Genomic DNA, 20,870 nt, shown 5'->3' with positions numbered 1-20,870 from the left:
AAAATTGCAACACCCGGAAGGATAGGAAATTTCTTTCGAAAATCAGCCATTAGAAAACGTATGTCAAATAATTTACGTAAGTTATTGTTAGTCATTGCTGGGGTCCAAAGAGACGCTGTGCACGGTTTTCGTCTGCTAGGGATACCACAGTCTTTGGGTGATCAGCGAATGTATATCTATATGATGTACTTTGGAATAGTAGCTGTCTGACCAATTCGGTGCATGCATGGCAGAACTTCGTGCAGCGTGCACGCTTAGGCTACAAGACAAAACAACATTTGTATTTATCGGATCGTTGCATCAGCAGGACACTAAGCGCTCTGATTCGATAATCGTCTTATGTTTCGTTTCGACGGCCATTTCTGTGCTGCAGTATACAGAAATAAATGGTATGATCGTTGCTTGCAAGCATACATCGGCGCCATATTTCGTTTCCAGTTTTAGAGGTGTCAGTTATTTGTTATTAAAAAAAATGGTTCAATTGGCTGAGCACTATGGGACTTAATATCTTAGGTCATCAGTCCCCTAGAACTTAGAACTACTTAAACCTAACTAACCTAAGGACATCACACACATCCATGAGCTAGGCTGGATTCGAACCTGCGACCGTAGCGGTAGCGCGGTTCCAGACTGAAGCGCCTAGAACCGCTCGGCCACACCGACTGGCTATTTGTTATTAAGGTAAAATCTGTTGTTCGAAGCTAAAGACTATATTCCATGTTCAAGACTCAATACTGGTGTGTCATTTCTTCGTCCTTGAATATAGGCCCTGGTCTACGACACTATTCCACTTATCTAATATTACTGTGGGAATTTAAGACTATATGAGATTCCTATTAATTCAAATTCTTTGTGGAATTTTACTCCACTTGGTCCGTTAGAGGACAAATTCTCCAATAATTTATCACTTGTTTATCGAGTAATAATACGAGGTTATTCTAAACTAATCTTTAATTATTTTTATCCCGCAGCCATTTCTGAAAATTATTATGGTTTCCTCGGATGTTCCCATGTTCTCATGCATTTTACCTACTAGTCACGTTGTGCCTTCAGCAGATCGTTTTCCTAGTAAACTGCCATTAGAGAAATACTTTACGTTCATTGCATGCATTTTACAGCAAGTATAAGGTAGTTTTGGTCGCTGAGGACTTCGAGAACTCATGCTGATCTAGAACATGTTCGGAGTAAGTATTGCGATTCACGTTCATTGGGAATGGGCGTTAGACGGTACAAAGTGAGGTTTTACTTCCTTATTGGACGTATTCATGCACACACACACACACGTGTGTGTGTGTGTGTGTGTGTGTGTGTGTGTGTGTGTGTGTGTGTGTGTGTGCGTGTGTGTGGTACACAGCTACCTTACTGCTAGGTAACAATCGCTGTGGGGGTAAGAACTACCTGTCTATTAAAGGTGTGGGGGTGAAAAACGATCGGAGCCCAAGACGCATGAATTCTCCTACGTTATTCATTCAGTACTTGAGAATAAGAGCTCTTAGGGACTTGGGAAAATCTTTACACATAATTTTTTGAGCTGACAACCCCTACAGAATGATGAAAGGAAAAATGTTAATCGCCTACTGCTTCTCCGCTGTTCCTACAGTATAAGTATCGCATGAAGCATGACATTGCAATTTGTTACTTCTTTACTACTAACTGTATTCGCTACTCTTTTTACAGACAGTATGCACATATACCACTCAATGTAAATGCAAAATTATATCATTGTAAGACACATAGACAGGAGATATGATGTCACAAGTAGTGAGATACGTGAAAAACTGCCGCATCGTGCTTGATATTTAAATTTATTGTTTCGTTGCTACTAAATCCATTCGAAACACATTTTGAGACAGTACTGACATATCCCTCTTAATGTAACTTCAAAATTATATTTATATATAGACACATAGTTCAGGACTTGCTTGTGATAAATACAGGTCTAAGTGCAGGGCTGTGTGACGTCAGAAATTTAGTGTTCCTGGCCAACGATAACTACTTATCAAAGCCCATAGACAGACGTACTCTGTGTCAAAGCCCTTTGATCAAATCTTTGACAGTGTGGTAGGGAAGCTTTTAGCAACGATCTTTGATAAAAGTTAGAGTGAGGCCATTGTTTACATGTCGGTTCACTTGATTTAGTGCATGTAAGCTATAAAATGATGTACGAGTATATATGGTGCGTGGCTACCTCCACAGTGATCACTGCATCAAAATGCATGGTGACGACTAAAACCGTAATAAGCAGTTGAAACCTTGCAAAGAAACAACTGCAGCGATCAGCTGCATTCGAATTTGCTGCACAAATTCATGAAGCAAATTCTGGTGAACACTCCGAGCTTCTCCACTGGCTATCCATGGTTTCACCCACAATCGTTTCCATTTTCTCTTTTCCAGTAATGCGCTCTCCAACAACATAAGCTGCTGTTAACTGTTCGGCACCCATTCCCATACAACCGTGACGAAAAATTTTACAATTGTGTTATAGCTTGGTCAAGGAAGTTTCACGAAATCTTTGACAAAGCGTTTGTGTCAGCCGGCTGTCAACACTAAATTGTTGACGTCACACAGACGTGTGCTTAGGCCACGGTTCAGCAGATATGACGTCATAAACATTAAGCACAAGGCCAGACGCTGCATGTAACGGGGGTGGGCGCACAGCTATAAAAAATCTCTGGCAACATGGAGTTTCTCCTCTAGTACTGCATATCCGAAAAGATACAAATACACTTTCAGATCGTGTCAGAAGATTAGAGTATGTTGATCACAATGTAGCATTCACTTAAATATATGTTTAAGTTATCCTTGTATTTCTACCTGCGCAGAAAAATTCTTTCTTACACCTAAGTATATCAACCAAAGAGCAGTTACATCACGTTAATTTTTAGTCAGGAATCAAAATTTCGTGCAAAAAGTCATTTTCACTGAAATCATACCACTTAAGAATTCAACTCAAATTTTCCTTTAAGTTCACTAAATGATCACAAACAAATTGTAGCCAGACTACTGATATCGGTCTATAATGACAATCTACAAATATGTAGGGAAATGGGAAACCAAATACGATTCAAGACTATACACTGCTGCTACTACTACTACTACGTGATCAGGCCCAGTGGACCGCACGCATCTACAAGTTTCCTCCTCCACTGTATTCTGTCCATTGCTGCTATCCGCCATTCGTCCACATCTATTGACATTTGTTTTAAATCTTCATGGAGTCCATCCCTCCAACGCTTCTTGGGTCTCCCTGGCGGTCTCTTTCCTGTAGGTGTGAAATCCAGGAGCTTCCGAGGCCATCTGTGATCCTCCATCCGGGCCACATGGCCAGCCCATTGCATTCGTTTGGCTTTGACAGCTCCTGCTATGTTGGGCTGCTGGTATAGTTCCTCAAGCTCTTGTTTGTATCTGATCCTCCATTCCCCTGTATCTGCATCCAGAACCGGACTGAAGATCTTCCGAAGCACTTTTCTCTCAAAGACAAGGAGCTTATGGAAGTTCTGTTTCCGGATACTCCATGTCTCACAGCCATATAGAACAACAGGCTGGATCAGGGTTTTGTACAGTCGAATCTTGAACTGTCTGGAGAGAGATTTGGACCGAAGCAGTTGTGCTAGGCTGTGGTAAGATCGGTTTCCTGCTTGTATTCTGGCATTGATCTCTGCTTCACATGACGAGTTCTCAGTGAAAAGTGCCCCTAGGTATTTGAATTCTTGCACTCTCTTGTATGAATGGTCCCCAACCTGCAGTGATTGTAGATGATCAGCAGTCTGACAATGACCACGCGTCATAACGAGGTACTCTGTCTTAGCTTCGTTTATGTTTAGCCCAAATTTGCTGGCAGCCTCCTTTAGTGCTTTGGTCATTTGCTCCAACTCCTCTTCCGATCTAGAGAGTAAAGACTATATACGTCTCCTAAATAATAAACTACGAAATAATTTAAATTTCGTGTAAATAGGTAATTCCATGTAAATAGATAACACGAGCTTAAAAATGTGATGAGACACACCTAAATAGAACACAAGACGCCGTTTTTTACACCAATATGATTAAGCCAAACTGGCGTCGTCGTAAGAAGGAAAAAAAAAAAAACGTTAGCCTGGCATCGTCGAATAGATATAACAATATAATGCAGGCCTGGCCAGAGTGCCCGGAGAATCATAATGTGAATGGCGCCGCGCAACAAAGTGGGGTGCAGTTACGACATTAAAAACATTTTTGTGACATCAGCTCGACAGATATATAGTTATTTGACAGATACGTACGTACAATTATGCAAGAAACTTATAATTAAGCGTAAACTATTCTCGTATTTAAATGTGCTAAAAGTAATTAGAGTAATTAAATGAAACAAATGAAAAATAGGTAATGAAACTAATGTTTTTCAAGAAGGAAGTGGCAGAGTGGAAATATGTGGCACCGAAAAACTATGGTGGTAACTTCATATAACTGTGTTAATATACCTATGTAACAGGTTTATGGAGTTAACAAAATTACACTAAAATGACAAAAAATAATAAAAAGAAACCATACGAACAAAACTTGCCTGCAGCAAGTAATTGCCGATGTTTGTTACTATACCCGTCGGAAAGGGCTCAAACAAATACTACGCAAGCGCCATGGGACATGCGATGCTCAAGCAAATACTACGCAACCACAATACATTACGCACTTGGCCGTCATCGAAGACATGTGATGACGTTGCAGTAAACAAGCACAGTGACGGATACAGTAAAGGCATCGCACTGTCACTGTTGTCAGGTCACTTACGCATGTGTCAATCCAGATTACACATTAAATCACGATAAGCTGACCAAAGCTCCCTCACTCACAGATGCAGAAACATTGTGGTCGATTAATACTTGCAGGAATGCCCTTTCACCACGATAAAAAATAGCAAAGTTTTTATTGTAAATATAATTTATAGTAGAAAGATCGCATGATCAAACTTGTTCGTTATTTGGGTGTGTACAGAATGTGAAATTTAGTACACATGGGGGCCACCTGTGACAGCGACAGCGGTTCTGAAACGGCCGAGATTCGAGCCAAACCGAGCTTAGATGAAGGTCCTGGTACGTCATTCCATGCTACTTCAACTCTGGGCCAGTGATGATCAATCGTATTGGCTAGCGAGTGGTGGCGTGCTTTCTCTTTCATGGTAGCCCACGATCAGATGTTTTCAGTAGTGAGAGATTCAGAAATGAGCTGGTCAGGGCATCAGTATACCACCGTCTGTATCGAGGTCAGTAGAGAAAGTGCGGGAAACATGCAGTCTGGCATCTGCTGTCGAAAGATAACGTCACGGAGACATCGAACAAACGGCTTAGCCACTGGCATTACACGTCACTAATGTTCTGGGTGCTGACGGTCGCAGCGTGTCGTCTTCACAGAGCTGTAGTTTTAATGGGCAGAAATATACATAAGACGTGTGCGAGAAAATGAACACTACAAGAAATACGAAAAGGAAAACGAGTAATGCAAAGTGCGGAAAATGTCTTTTTACGTGCCTCTGAATCATTTGGCAGCAGTGTGTCCCGCGAGTCTATATGAGGGCAGAGACAACCTATCCAGAAGAGAAACCGCAGAAGCGCCGGGTGAATGGCGCACCGCCAATGCATCGCTCCGCTCTTCCACCGCGGCTTTGTGGCTCTCGGACAATGCACGGAGCACAATGGATATGCGTCATAGAGCAGACACGAGCGGTCGGCTCCCGGCGCCTTGAAACTGGGGCACGTCAGCTAGCGGAAGGATACCCCTGCGGGCGAATTACCAGCGACGGCCTAGACTCGCCTAGGAAGGCAGCACATCCCAGGGCGGTAGCCCGGACAAGGAGCTCACGTAGTCTGTAGGCAGTCTGAATATGGCCTCGCCATAACACCATCATACAATAGCTATTCACAAAAAACCAAATTCTAGTAATGAACTTGAAAGAGTAACAAAGACGATTTCTTCTTCATTATCAGCCATTCGATTGGTTGGCGTTTCTCCAATCGCCTCTATTAGAAGTCACTACTTTCATTGTTACATAATTATAGACTCTCACTTCGCGTATAGCTTGTTTTAGAATGCCAGTTTCAATCTCCTTCGGCCTGTATTTCCTTACAATGCTCTAGGACACTAAGGAACTGTTTGTGTCGCATTATGTGACCAATCCACTCGTGCGTTTTTCAGTTTACTGATATCCTTCACTAGAGCCTTACAGGACTTTCTGGTTGATAGCTTCATGTGTCCTTTTTGCTTTAAAGACGTCTCCAGCACCATTGCGCAAATGTTTCAAGAGATTTCAGTTCATTTTCCACTACTGTCCATGTTTTACTACCATAATGTGGTATTCTCCAAATGCAGTTATTAACGACCTCGCTCGTGATTTATTTATTTACATAGTTTGAACAAAACCATTTCTTTTGTTCTTGAACTTTGTTTCTGCTTTTCTGATTCTACTGTTGTGTTTTCTTCACTTCATCCGTCTTCAGTTACCTTTTTAGGATCCTGAATATTTTATTTTCCTTCGTCTGGTTTTAATGTTTACTTCTTCTGATTCCTTGGACCACACGTGTATTTCTGTCTTTTTTGTGTTAATTTCCATTTTGTATTCATCCCTTGACACCGTATCAATACTTATAAGACAATTCAGATATTTCTTTCATTTGGAACTATCATACCTATGTCATCCGCAAACCTAAGCTTCAGTTTTCTTTCACCATTTATTATTATATCTGTACAGTGTTCTTTGCAACTATTTTTGCGTGTTATTCGCAAATATTGAACAGGACTGAAGACATATTGCATGATTGTCCAATATCTGTGAGATTGCTAGCTTCTTTTTATGTATTTTTCATTTTTACTATCGCTAATTGTTCTTTGTATAGTTCTTTAATTGTTCTTGTGTCCCTAGAGTCCGTCCGCAGCTCGTGGCCTTGCTTCCCGAGCACGGGGTCCCGGATTAGATTCCCGGCGGGGTCAGGGATTTTCACCTGCCTCAAGATGAGTGGGTGTTGTTGTGTTGTCTTCATCGTTCTCATTCATCCCCATTACGGTCGGAGGAAGGCAATGCCAAACCACCTCCGCTAGGACCTTGCCTATACAGCGGTGCGGGTCTCCCGCATCGTCCCCTACGCCCTGTCAAGGAGTAAAGTTCAAATGGCTCTGAGCACTATGGGACTCAATATCTGAGGTCATCAGTCCCCTAGAACTACTTAAACCTAACTAACCTAAGGATATCACACACATCCATGCCCGAGGCAGGATTCGAACCTGCGACCGTAGCGGTCGCGCGGTTCTAGACTGAAGCGCCAAGGAGTATGGGACTTCATCATCATCCTCATCTCTAGAGTCTAACTAAATCATTTTTAGGATTTACATTAATGTGTGTTACAAATTTGTGACTCTGTGTTGTAGATTCCTTCCAGTACTGTTTAGTTTCTATAGGGTAATCCACCGACATACTTTCAGAGGTTGTTGTGTGGTCCAAAACAAGAAAAACATGCAAAGTGGGAATCTAAAATGCAAACCTAACGACCTGTGAGAAACCGAAGATACAGGAGTACTAGTTTAGTAGAAGTGATTCATCGTAGCGACTATGAATTAGTAGGTACGCACCATAGAGCCCGTGTTTACCGGACATTTTTTTCTTGTTTTGGTCCATGCTACCACCTGCCAAAATGTGAAAAGCAACAGATTCCAGTAGAAGGAGCGTGTGTCACAGTATCGAAGATTAGTTAAGTGCTCGTAGTCCTTAAGGGTACACTTTAGAGTCCACGTTTACTATTTTCCCCCATACGACTACTTCTGAAAGTTTGTCGGTGAAGTTACAGTTCATCTGTACATCGAATCAGTAATGATAGAAGGGATTTAAAATTATTGAACGAGGCTGTACCAGAGATAAGGTTCGCTGGGACACAGAGGGCTTGGCTGAAATCAGAAAAGTACTTTTGACTGTACATTTTTGTGTAACCTCAATAAAGCTGCTAAAATCTTTACTGTTCTATAGTAGTTCTATATTAAGTGATGATGGCGTCCTCTTGGGTAAAATATTCCGGAGGTAAAATAGTCCCCCATTCGGATCTCCGGGCGGGGACTACTCAAGAGGACGTCGTTATCAGGAGAAAGAAAACTGGCGTTCTACGGATCGGAGCGTGGAATGTCAGATCCCTTAATCGGGCAGGTAGGTTAGAAAATTTAAAAAGGGAAATAGATAGGTTAAAGTTAGATATAGTGGGAATTAGTGAAGTTCGGTGGCAGGAGGAACAAGACTTTTGGTCAGGTGATTACAGGGTTATAAATACAAAATCAAATAGGGGTAAGGCAGGAGTAGGTTTAATAATGAATAAAAAAATAGGAGTGCGGGTTAGCTACTACAAACAGCATAGTGAACGCATTATTGTGGCCAAGATAGACACAAAGCCCATGCCTATTACAGTAGTACAAGCTTATATGCCAACTAGCTCTGCAGATGATGAAGAAATAGATGAAATGTATGACGAGATAAAAGAAATTATTCAGGTAGTGAAGGGAGACGAAAATTTAATAGTCATGGGTGACTGGAATTCGTCAGTAGGAAAAGGGAGAGAAGGAAACATAGTAGGTGAATATGGATTGGGGGGAAGAAATGAAAGAGGAAGCCGCCTTGTAGAATTTTGCACAGAGCATGACTTAATCATAACTAACACTTGGTTCAAGAATCATAAAAGAAGGTTGTATACCTGGAAGAATCCAGGAGATACTAAAAGGTATCAGACAGGTTATATAATGGTAAGACAGAGATTTAGGAACCAGGTTTTAAATTGTAAGACTTTTCCAGGGGCAGATGTGGATTCTGACCACAATCTATTGGTTATGAACTGCAGATTGAAACTGAAGAAACTGCAAAAAGGTGGGAATTTAAGGAGATGGGACCTGGATAAAGTGAAGGAACCAGAGGTTGTAGAGAGTTTCAGGGAGAGCATAAGGGAACAATTGACAGGACTGGGGGAAAGAAATACAGTAGAAGAGGAATGGGTAGCTCTGAGGGATGAAGTAGTGAAGGCAGCAAACGATCAAGTAGGTAAAAAGGCGAGGGCTAATAGAAATCCTTGGGTAACAGAAGAAATATTGAATTTAATTGATGAAAGGAGAAAATATGAAAATGCAGTAAATGAAGCAGGCAAAAAGGAATACAAACGTCTCAAAAATGAGATCGACAGGAAGTTCAAAATGGCTAAGCAGGGATGGCTAGAGGACAAATGTAAGGATGTAGAGGCTTGTCTCACTAGGGGTAAGATAGATACTGCCTACAGGAAAATTAAAGAGACCTTTGGAGAGAAGAGAACCACTTGTATGAATATCAAGAACTCAGATGGAAACCCAGTTCTAAGCAAAGAAGGGAAGGCAGAAAGGTGGAAGGAGTATATAGAAGGTTTATACAAGGGCGATGTGCTTGAGGACAATATTATGGAAATGGAAGAGGATGTAGATGAAGACGAAATGGGAGATAAGATACTGCGTGAAGAGTTTGACAGAGCACTGAAAGACCTGAGTCGAAACAAGGCCCCGGGAGTAGACAACATTCCATTAGAACTACTGACGGCCTTGGGAGAGCCAGTCATGAAAAAACACTACCATCTGGTGAGCAAGATGTATGAGACAAGTAAAATTTCCTCAGACTTCAAGAAGAATATAATAATTCCAATCCCAAAGAAAGCAGGTGTTGATAGATATGAAAATTACCGAACTATCAGTTTAATAAGTCACAGCTGCAAAATACTAACGCGAATTCTTTACAGACGAATGGAAAAACTGGTAGAAGCCGACCTCGGGGAAGATCAGTTTGGATTCCGTAGAAATGTTGGAACACGTGAGGCAATACTAACCTTACGACTTATATTAGAAGAAAGATTAAGAAAAGGCAAACCTACGTTTCTAGCATTTGTAGACTTAGAGAAAGCTTTTGACAATGTTAACTGGAATACTCTCTTTCAAATTCTGAAGGTGGTAGGGGTAAAATACAGGGAGCGAAAGGCTATTTACAATTTGTACAGAAACCAGATGGCAGTTATAAGAGTCGAGGGGCATGAAAGGGAAGCAGTGGTTGGGAAAGGAGTGAGACAGGGTTGTAGCCTCTCCCCGATGTTATTCAATCTGTATATTGAGCACGCAGTAAAGGAAGCAAAAGAAAAATTCGGAGTAGGTATTAAAATTCATGGAGAAGAAGTAAAAACTTTGAGTTTCGCCGATGATATTGTAATTCTGTCAGAGACAGCAAAGGACTTGGAAGAGCAGTTTAACGGAATGGACAGTGTATTGAAAGGAGGATATAAGATGAACATCAACAAAAGCAAAACGAGGATAATGGAATGTAGTCAAATTAAATCGGGTGATGCTGAGGGAATTAGATTAGGAAATGAGACACTTAAAGTAGTAAAGGAGTTTTGCTATTTAGGGAGTAAAATAACTGATGATGGTCGAAGTAGAGAGGATATAAAATGTAGACTGGCAATGGCAAGGAAATCGTTTCTGAAGAAGAGAAATTTGTTAACGTCGAGTATAGATTTAAGTGTCAGGAAGTCGTTTCTGAAAGTATTTGTATGGAGTGTAGCCATGTATGGAAGTGAAACATGGACGATAACTAGTTTGGACAAGAAGAGAATAGAAGCTTTCGAAATGTGGTGCTACAGAAGAATGCTGAAGATTAGATGGGTAGATCACATAACTAATGAGGAGGTATTGAATAGGATTGGGGAGAAGAGAAGTTTGTGGCACAACTTGACTAGAAGAAGGGATCGGTTGGTAGGAAATGTTTTGAGGCATCAAGGGATCACAAATTTAGCATTGGAGGGCAGCGTGGAGGGTAAAAATCGTAGAGGGAGACCAAGAGATGAATACACTAAGCAGATTCAGAAGGATGTAGGTTGCAGTAAGTACTGGGAGATGAAGAAGCTTGCACAGGATAGAGTAGCATGGAGAGCTGCATCAAACCAGTCTCAGGACTGAAGACCACAACAACAACAGTTAGTTTCGACAATATGTCGCCGTGTGACAGACGTTTGACATAGTATACGGCACGTCTATAACTTTAAACTATGTTATACATCCAATTAGGAATGTGAAAATTAGGGGGCTTGTAGTACAGCACGACAACATTTAATGAAAAACACAACACAACACATTTTGCGATTCCGAAAGAATCCAGTACATTGTGGTAGACGGTGAATGTTCAGTGTTAACGAAACACCGGTTGCGTCCGAAGAATTTGTGGAACTTGTAATGTCTTCATTATACATAAATGACTTATCAGGTACGATTAGAAGCACTGTTTCATTTTTCGATGGCACATTTGTCTACAAGTTCACTGAGTAACCGTAAGGAAACGCGGAAAGAACTAGACAGTATTTGCACTTATGTAATGAATAGCTTTTGTATTTGGATGTGGAAAATCTCATGTATAAAGCCTGATACAAAGAGAACCGGCAGTGCTCTATTGTATGTTTATTAGTAAACGTCTGCAGCCCATCGTTGAATGTTTTAAGGTTGATGTTTAGAGGCAATAGATATGTACACTCGTGCTCATAAATTAAGGATAATTGCAGAATGTGGTGCCACACAACGTGGCACTACACAAAACTGGCGCTAATAGCATGGGCACATAAGGAACACACACGACACAGATCTGTTAGTCCACGGTATGGGTGATAAGTTGAGAAAACTATCCCGAAACACATGTGCTACAAAACACCAATGTTTCCTGCGCATGTACCCCGACATCAGTATGAGATATGATCACCAGGCCGCACGACGGGTTGGCATACTCTCGATCAGGTGGTCGAGCAGCTGCTGGCGTATGGCTTCCGATTCTTGCAGCAGTGCCTGTCGGAGTTCCGGAAGTGTCCTAGGGATTTGAAGACGTGCAGCGATACGTCGACCGAGAGCCTACTAGGCGTGCTCGATGTGGTTTAGATCTGGAGAACGGGCATGCCACTCCATTCCCCTGATATCTTCTGTTTCAAGGTACTCCTCCACGATGGCACCTCGGTAGAGCCGTGCGTTATCATCTAGAAGGAGGTAGGTGGGACCCACTGCACCCCTGAAAGGTGGACATACCGGTCCAAAATGACGTCTCGATGCACCTGACCTGTTACGGTTTCTCTGTTAGAGACATGCAGGGACGTACGTGCACCAATCATAATCCCACCCCACACCATCAAACCTCGACCTCCATACAGGTCCCTTTCAAGGACATTAAGGGGTTGGTATCTGGTTCCTGGTTCACGCCAGATGAAAACCCGGCGAGAATCACTGTTCAGACTGTACCTGGACGCGTCCGTGAACATAACCTGGGACCACTGTTCCAGTGACCATGTACTGTGTTCATGACACCAGGCTTCACGTGTTCACCTGTGACTAGGGGTCAGTGGAATGCACCTTGCAGGTCTCCGGGCGAATAAACCATGTCTGTTCAGTCGTCTGTAGACTGTGTGTCTGGAGACAACTGTTCCAGCGTCTGCGGTAAGGTCCCGAGCAAGGCTACCTGCAGTACTCCGTGGCCGTCTGCGGGCACTGATGGTAGATATCGGCCTTCTTGTGGTGTTGTACACTGTGGACGTCCCGTACTATAGCGCCCGGACACGTTTCCTATCTGCTGGAATCCTTGCCATAATCTTGAGATTACAGTTTGTGGCACACGGAGGGCATGTACTACGACCAGCCTCCAGTCGCCCTAGTATTCTACCCCTCATAACGTCATCAATATGTGTTACTTCAGCCATTTTCAACACATAGTCACCATTAGCACGTCTGAAAACGTCAGCACACTTGCTGCACCGTACTCTGACATGCACCAACACACCTTTGCGGTTGTGGACTGCTGCCAGCGCCACCGTGCGACGACCGCAGGTGAAATGCACCGAATGGTCATACCCCGGGGTGTTTTAAGCCCTCAAACGGCCCACCTGAGCGTTGTTTCACCGTGTATCATCATTATCCTTAATTTATGAGTATGAGTGAAGAAATGCCTCTAGGGAAGTGATTTGTGTCTGTAAAGGAAATTGTCTAGAAGATGTCAGTTTGAGCAATTCTGCGTTTAGAGTCCTCATAAAGTAGTAATGAGAGCAGTATCAAACGAGTTATGAGATGCCCTACAAGGATCGTAATAAGTAGGTAAAACCCATGTGAAAATGTTATAGAGATGCCCAAAAAACTTCAACATGTATTTCTGCAAGGTAGTCGACGGTGTTTTGACGAAAATATGTTTGCTAATTTTAAATATCCAATATTCGAGGAAGACCGAGTGACAATATTGTTACCTACTACGTCAATTTCCCGCAGAAATTATAAGCGTAAGATCAGACGGTGAGAGGGATTTTTCAAGAGTTGTATGTAACGCAGTCGACAGTTGGCATTGCTGTGGTGGAAACTTCAATCAGAACCAAACTTTGTTTTGAGTCACCAGTTTTCTGATTCGTTTGATGAGACCCACTACGAATTCTGTACTACTCTCTTCAACTCAGAGTAGCACTTGCGACCTACGTCCTTAGTTATTTATTGGATGTATTCCAGTCTCTGTCTTTCCCTACAGTTCTTATCCTCTACAGCTCCTTGATGTGTTAGTTGATGTTCTACCATCCTTTCCTTACTTATTGTCAGTGTTTTTCACATATTCCTTGCCTCACCGATTCTGCGGAGAACCTCCTCTTTCCATGCTCTGTCTACCCAATTTTAAACATTCTTCTGTAGCACCACACCTCAAATACTTCCAGTCTCTTCTGTTCCTTTTTTCTCACAGTCCATGTTTCACTACCATACAATACTGTGCTCCAGGTGTACATTCGCAGGTCTTTTTTCTCAAATTAAGAACTACGTTTGATACTAGAAGACCTCCTTTTGGCAGGAATGCCCTTTTGGCCAGTGCTAGTCTGCTATTTATCCCCACTTTCTCCGCCCATCATCGGTTATTCTGCTGCCTGGGTATTAGAATTCCTTAACTGTATCTACTTCGTGGTCACCCATCCTGATGTTAAGTTTCTCGTTGTTCCATTTTCCTGCTACTAGAAATAATTAATTTCAACTTTCTTCGATTTACCCTTATTCCGTATTGAGTAGTCATTAGACTGTTCACTCCATTCAGCACGTCCTGTAATTCTTCTTCGCTTTCACTGAGGATAGCAATGTCCTCAGTGAATCTTTCACCCTGAATTTTAATTCCACTCTTGAACCTTTCTTTTTCTTTCATCACTGATTCTTCGATGTATATACTGAACAGTAGGCGAGAAAGACTACTTCCCTGTCTCACACCCTTTTTCATCTGATCACTTCATACATATAGGTTACCTCTATTTTTCTCAGAATTTCGAACATCTTGCTCTATTTTACATTGTCGAGCGCTTATTCTAAGTCGACAAATCGTATGAACGTGTCTTGATTTCTCTTTGGTCTTCCTTCCGTTATCAACAGCAACGTCAAAATTGCCTCTTTGGAACCTTTACCTTTCCTAAAGCCAAACTGGTCGTCATCTAACACATCCTCAATTCCTTTTCCGTTCTTCTGTATATTATTCTTGTCATCAACTTCGATACATGAGCTGTGAAGCTCACTGTGTGATAATTCCCGCACTTGTCGGCTCTTGCAATCGTCGGGACTGGGTGAATGATGTTTTCCGAAAGTCAAATGGTATATCGCTACACTCGTACACTCTACACATCAACATGAATAGTCGTTTTGTTAACACTTCTCCAAATTATTTTAGAAATTCTGATGGAATGTTATCTATCCCTCTCCCTTATTTGATTTCAAGTCTTCCAGAGATCTTTTAAATTCTGATTCTAATACTGGATCCCCTATCTCTTCTATATCGGCTCCTGCTTCTTCTCCTATCACGCCATCAGACATGTCCTTCCGCTCATAGAGGCCTCAATGTATTCTTTCCACCTTTGCGCTCTCTCCTATGCATTTAACTGTGGAATTCCCAATGCGCTCTTATTTTACCACCCTTGCTCTTAATTTCACCGAAGGTCGTTTCGACTTTCCTACATGCTGAGTCAATTATTCCGACGGCCATTTCTTCCACGATGTCCCACAGAAAATTCAGCATTTTTTAAACGAAACTGGCTGGGAAAAAGTAGTGTGCCGCATTACTTATTGAACAACCCTTGTATAATAGCCAAAGAAATAACGAAGAAATCAGGTCACAAGTTTCGACTGACATTATGAACTAGAAAGAAAATTTTGTTTTGAATGTAAATTCGGAAGTGAAAATAATGTGGAATCACAATGGATTATTTGCGAAAACTACTGCAGAATTGATTATTTCTGAATTTTTGCTGAAGAAGATGTGAGTTGAAAGTCAGATCGGTATCTTCAAATGAAGAAGAATTAAGGAGATAGCACACTGATATCCCCTCTGCATTTGTGGAACGTATTTTCCTTATCGACACGACGGCAAATCGTCGAAAACCAAATATGGTTTCTGATGAGATGTTTCACAAAAATAATTTTTTGGAAAACTAATTTAAAAGTAACAAAAAGTCCTTTCGTTTAATAAAGTACAAAGAATTGTAACAGTAAACGTCAGTGGATTTCAAATTTAAGGGCATCGCGCATGCCCACGCTGCAAATTGCAACCAATGTGCAAGTGAGTGCGAGCGCATGGCATCCACGTGGTAGTGAAAAAGCGAGAACTTAGCTGCGCCAGCGGCGTGGCAGTCTCAAGCGCTCACTCGGCTGCCAATAGGCGAGGCATCATCGTTAAATTTCGGCAACTTCAGCGAAGTATGGTCGCGTTCTCTCTCACACACAGTATCAGTGTGAACGCCCGACGGATTGGTGACGCGATTGCAATGCTCTCGTACGCACCCCGTGTCGTTGGTGAGCTCGCAGGTCCAGGGACAGGGCTCCGGCCGGGGCTGCGCCGTGTGCGAGTCCTTCCAGCCGACGAGCGGCGGGAAGCAGATGACGAAGCTGAGCACCCAGACGCCCGCGATGAGCATCTTGGCGCGCCGCGGCGACATGATGCTGGGGTAGGTGACGGGCCGCGTCACCGCCACGTAACGGTCCAGCGAGATGGCGCACAGGTTCAGGATGGACGCCGTGCACATCCACACGTCCACCGCCAGCCACACCGCGCACCACACGTCGCCGAAGATCCACACCTGCCGGCACATCGCAAAAAAACACTCCGTTACAAACAACTCCCAATTTACTAAAAGAAAGATCAAACCAATACACTAATTACTTCAAGAAATTGTAATATATGATAAAATACACGAGCTTGAAAAATAAACACAGACAAATACAAATCCTAAAATAAAACTTTTACACCATAGTGAAACGATTTATAAGATTTATTGCTAGTTATACTGTTGTCTACAGTAAACTATCGTCGTTGGGCACTTGTGAGAAAATGCAGAATGGCTTGAACAAAATTTTCACTAGTTGTAATGAATCGTACCTCTCTTTAAACACCGATATACGCTCTAAGACAAACAAAAGATATTGTTGGAAAATGCAACAATGTAAACTTTGGCGGCTGATGGATGAATGTGTGCTGCTTCAGCGCAATTTCACCGCGTTGCTGGCAAGGATAATAAACAGGGGCATGTCGATACTGTAAGACGTATGCTTTGCCGGCGATGGGCGAGGCATGACAGAATCTCTGACCAGAGAGTAGTTTATCGTTAGTTGTTGCTTCTTGCGAGTCTGCGCTAGTCTGCGCGAGTCGACAGTAGTAGTCAGTCGGATACAGTAGTAGTGGACAGGAGTAGTCTGCGGGAGTCGGCATGCGTCGGCTGTGTGCTCTGCTCGCGACTCTGGTCAGGACTCTGGACGATGAGTATTGTTGTAGAAGGTAAAGAAGCAGCCTTGCGCATATTTAATAATGTATGTTAATTGTAATTTAATTTGTTCAGAAAGAAATGCCCAAATAATATACTCGCGAGAAGCAACAACTAGCGATAAACTACTCTCTGGTCAGAGATTCTGTCATGCCTCGCCCATCGCCGGCAAAGCATACGAGGACATAAAGTCTTTGCGAATTTCATTCCATGTACTCAGTTGGACAGTAACTATGCCTCGCAGACAGGCACGTGAACAATACAGGTAGATGTCGACATTTCAGAGATGCCGTCTTGCTGGGCTCAAAGAAGCAGGTTCTAAAAACCGGCGAATCGTTCGACATTTCAATAGGATTGATGCCACTATCACACAATGTTGGCGGGAATGCGTGAACCATGGCCGAACACTGCGTCAACAAGGAAGAGGTCGACCTAGGGGGACGACAGAATGTGAACGAGCAATCGTCAGACGAGCACTCAGAGGCCTGCATTACTCATTATCATCGATCCAACTACAAATTGCGCTTCAGTGACCACAAAGACCATTATTAATAGGCGGCTCAACTAAGGGGACTGAGCTTACGTCTCCCCCTTGCGCCGACTACCACTGACCTAAGCATACCAACCAGCTCGATTGAATTCGGGCTGCAATATCACTGACTGGGGTAGAATTGTCTTCAGTGATGAGTTCAGCTTCGAGGCGAGTACCATGACCAACGAAGACATGTCTGAGACGCTCCGGACTGTGGTGTGATAACGGACTGACTATTGTCCGCCATGCGGTCCGACACCCAGGAGTCGTGGTCTGGGGTGCCATTTGATATCGGGACTCGTTTAGTTGTTACCCGTGGCCCCGTTACAGTACAGCGGTGCGTCGGCGATATTCTACGCCCCGTTTGGTTGTCCATCGTGGCAAGTCATCCAGGGTTTACATTTCAGCGAGATAAATCCCGTCCGCACACGGCACGAGTTCGTACTGCTCGTGTCCGTGCTTGCGAAATCCTACCTTGGTCAGCAAGATCTCTGGAGCTCTCCCCAGTTAAGTACATTTGCAGCATTAGGGCAGGATTCTCCAAGCAGCTCGGAAGTTTGAGGATCTAACGAGCCAGATGGGCAGAACATGGCACGATATCCCTCAGGAGGACAGCCAAGAACTCTGTCAGTGAATGCCAAGCCGAATAACTGCTAGGATACCAACACGTTGCTGACATGCTTGGTTTCTGAAGCTCTTTCTCTTGAATAAATCATCCAATTTTTTTAATTTTTTTATTTAAACATTCTATGTAAAATTACCATGTGTGCACTGGCCACGGTACAGAACAGTAGCATCTGAGAGTGCCACATATGAGGCCGTCTAACCGTGGCGACACAATCACAGGGTGTGCAAATATTAAGGGCGCAAGACGTTTTCGCATAATGTATCACTGTCAAGTAACGTAGATCGATGAAATTTACACCATATCCATATAGAACGAACTCTCTCTCTGAGCACTATGGGACTTAACTTCTGAGGGCATCATTCCCCTAGAATTTAGAACTACTTTAACCTAACTAACCTAAGGACATCACACAGATCCATGCCTGAGGCAGGATTCGAACCTGCGACCGTAGCGGTCACGCGGTTCCAAACTAAAGCGCTTAGAACCGCACGGCCACACCGGCCGGCTAGAACGAACTGCTACAGTATAGCACACAAGGTCACTCAAAGAAACACGCAGTGAGCCGAACGCAGAGGGGACTTTTACTCACGGACAACAACTAAACTGAAGTCACCGCGATTCATGAATTTTCGCTGGAAATTAAAAACGGCGGGACGCGGATCTTAATACAAAATTTGATGACCTCGGACGGTTGTACATGTTTTACAACGTGCTCCCATGCTGGCCACAACTTTGGTATGTGGTTCTTGTCATTCTTGTCATTCACAGAGTATGCACTCATTCCAAGAGCTTCTCCATCTGCGCTACTCGATGAGTTCGCGCGTTGTCTTCTATTAAAATGAAGTCAGTGCCGAATGCACCGCTGAAAAGACGTTCATGGGAGAGGAGCACAGTGCCTCAGTAACGAGAGTGGAGAGTGTACTGGAGGTCAGTACGCCCAAGAAACACCATGCCTCCCCACAGCGTAACACCTGCACCACCAAAACGATCAGGCCTGGCGAGAGACGGTAGCACGTAATGCAGCAACGAACATCGTTTTGTTTGGTAAGGTGTTATGTTGCGGAGAGTCATAATGTTGCATGGGAGTACTGATATGATACACTCTCCGCTCAGTGTTATTCAGGCGCTATACTCCTTTCCACTGTGTGTCTTTTCAGGGGGTCATTCGGCCATGGCTTCATGCTAATACATGAAAATGCGCGACCGTATCGAACAGCGCAGGTGGAAAATGTCTTGGAACGAGTGGATACTCGGTGAACGGACTAGCCCGCCCGTTTTCCCGACTTAAGTCCCGTCTGACTCCTGTGGAATGCGTCGAGGAGGCTTTCTGCAGCATTTCCACCTGCACCAACGATCATCGAGCAACTTTTATCAGCGCTGATAGAGGAATGGAACGCCCAACCACTATAACTCCTTACTAAACTCGTGGCGGGTATGGTACAGGTTGCAGAGCATGCCTTGCCGTCGGTGATGATCTAATAAGGACTCTGTCCCGCTTTTTATAGTCTCCAGGGAATCATCATTACTCGCGGTGATGCTTCAGTGTAATTTTTATCTGTAAATAAAATTATCATTTCCTTTTGTCTCATTGCGTGTTTCTTTCAGTTACCTTATGCGCTTTACTACAGCAGCTTATATATATATATATATATATATATATATATATATATATATATATATATATATATATATATATATATACTCCTGGAAATTGAAATAAGAACACCGTGAATTCATTGTCCCAGGAAGGGGAAACTTTGTTGACACATTCCTGGGGTCAGATACATCACATGATCACACTGACAGAACCACGGGCACATAGACACAGGCAACAGAGCATGCACAATGTCGGCACTAGTACAGTGTATATCCACCTTTCGCAGCAATGCAGGCTGCTATTCTCCCATGGAGACGATCGTAGAGATGCTGGATGTAGTCCTGTGGAACGGCTTGCCATGCCATTTCCACCTGGCGCCTCAGTTGGACCAGCGTTCGTGCTGGACGTGCAGACCGCGTGAGACGACGCTTCATCCAGTCCCAAACATGCTCAATGGGGAACAGATCCGGAGATCTTGCTGGCCAGGGTAGTTGACTTACACCTTCTAGAGCACGTTGGGTGGCACGGGATACATGCGGACGTGCATTGTCCTGTTGGAACAGCAAGTTCCCTTGCCGGTCTAGGAATGGTAGAACGATGGGTTCGATGACGGTTTGGATGTACCGTGCACTATTCAGTGTCCCCTCGACGATCACCAGTGGTGTACGGCCAGTGTAGGAGATCGCTCCCCACACCATGATGCCGGGTGTTGGCCCTGTGTGCCTCGGTCGTATGCAGTCCTGATTGTGGCGCTCACCTGCACGGCGCCAAACACGCATACGACCATCATTGGCACCAAGGCAGAAGCGACCCTCATCGCTGAAGACGACACGTCTCCATTCGTCCCTCCATTCACGCCTGTCGCGACACCACTGGAGGCGGGCTGCACGATGTTGGGGCGTGAGCGTAAGACGGCCTAACGGTGTGCGGGACCGTAGCCCAGCTTCATGGAGACGGTTGCGAATGGTCCTCGCCGATACCCCAGGAGCAACAGTGTCCCTAATTTGCTCGGAAGTGGCGGTGCGGTCCCCTACGGCACTGCGTAGGATCCTACGGTCTTGACGTGCATCCGTGCGTCGCTGCGGTCCGGTCCCAGGTCGACGGGCACGTGCACCTTCCGCCGACCACTGGCGACAACATCGATGTACTGTGGAGACCTCACGCCCCACGTGTTGAGCAATTCGGCGGTACGTCCACCCGGCCTCCCGCATGCCCACTATACGCCCTCGCTCAAAGTCCGACAACTGCACATACGGTTCACGTCCACGCTGTCGCGGCATGCTACCAGTGTTAAAGACTGCGATGGAGCTCCGTATG

General features: G+C 43.8%; 1 protein-coding gene across 1 annotated transcript in view; it reads right to left on the bottom strand.

The window, feature by feature from the left end:
- Positions 1-20,870, bottom strand: part of LOC126252529 (probable G-protein coupled receptor No9) — a 778,809-nt gene that overhangs the window by 295,530 nt on the left and 462,409 nt on the right. Inside the window, exon 3 of the mRNA XM_049953424.1 lies at positions 15,820-16,115. Coding sequence (XP_049809381.1) covers positions 15,820-16,115 — 296 coding nt within the window. The remainder of the gene's footprint in view (positions 1-15,819; positions 16,116-20,870) is intronic.

This window comes from Schistocerca nitens, chromosome 4, assembly GCF_023898315.1.
Source record: "Schistocerca nitens isolate TAMUIC-IGC-003100 chromosome 4, iqSchNite1.1, whole genome shotgun sequence".
In the NCBI taxonomy this organism is placed as follows: domain Eukaryota; kingdom Metazoa; phylum Arthropoda; class Insecta; order Orthoptera; family Acrididae; genus Schistocerca; species Schistocerca nitens.
Note: the sequence above shows the minus strand (reverse complement) of the source record. Positions and strands in the feature narration are given on the sequence as shown.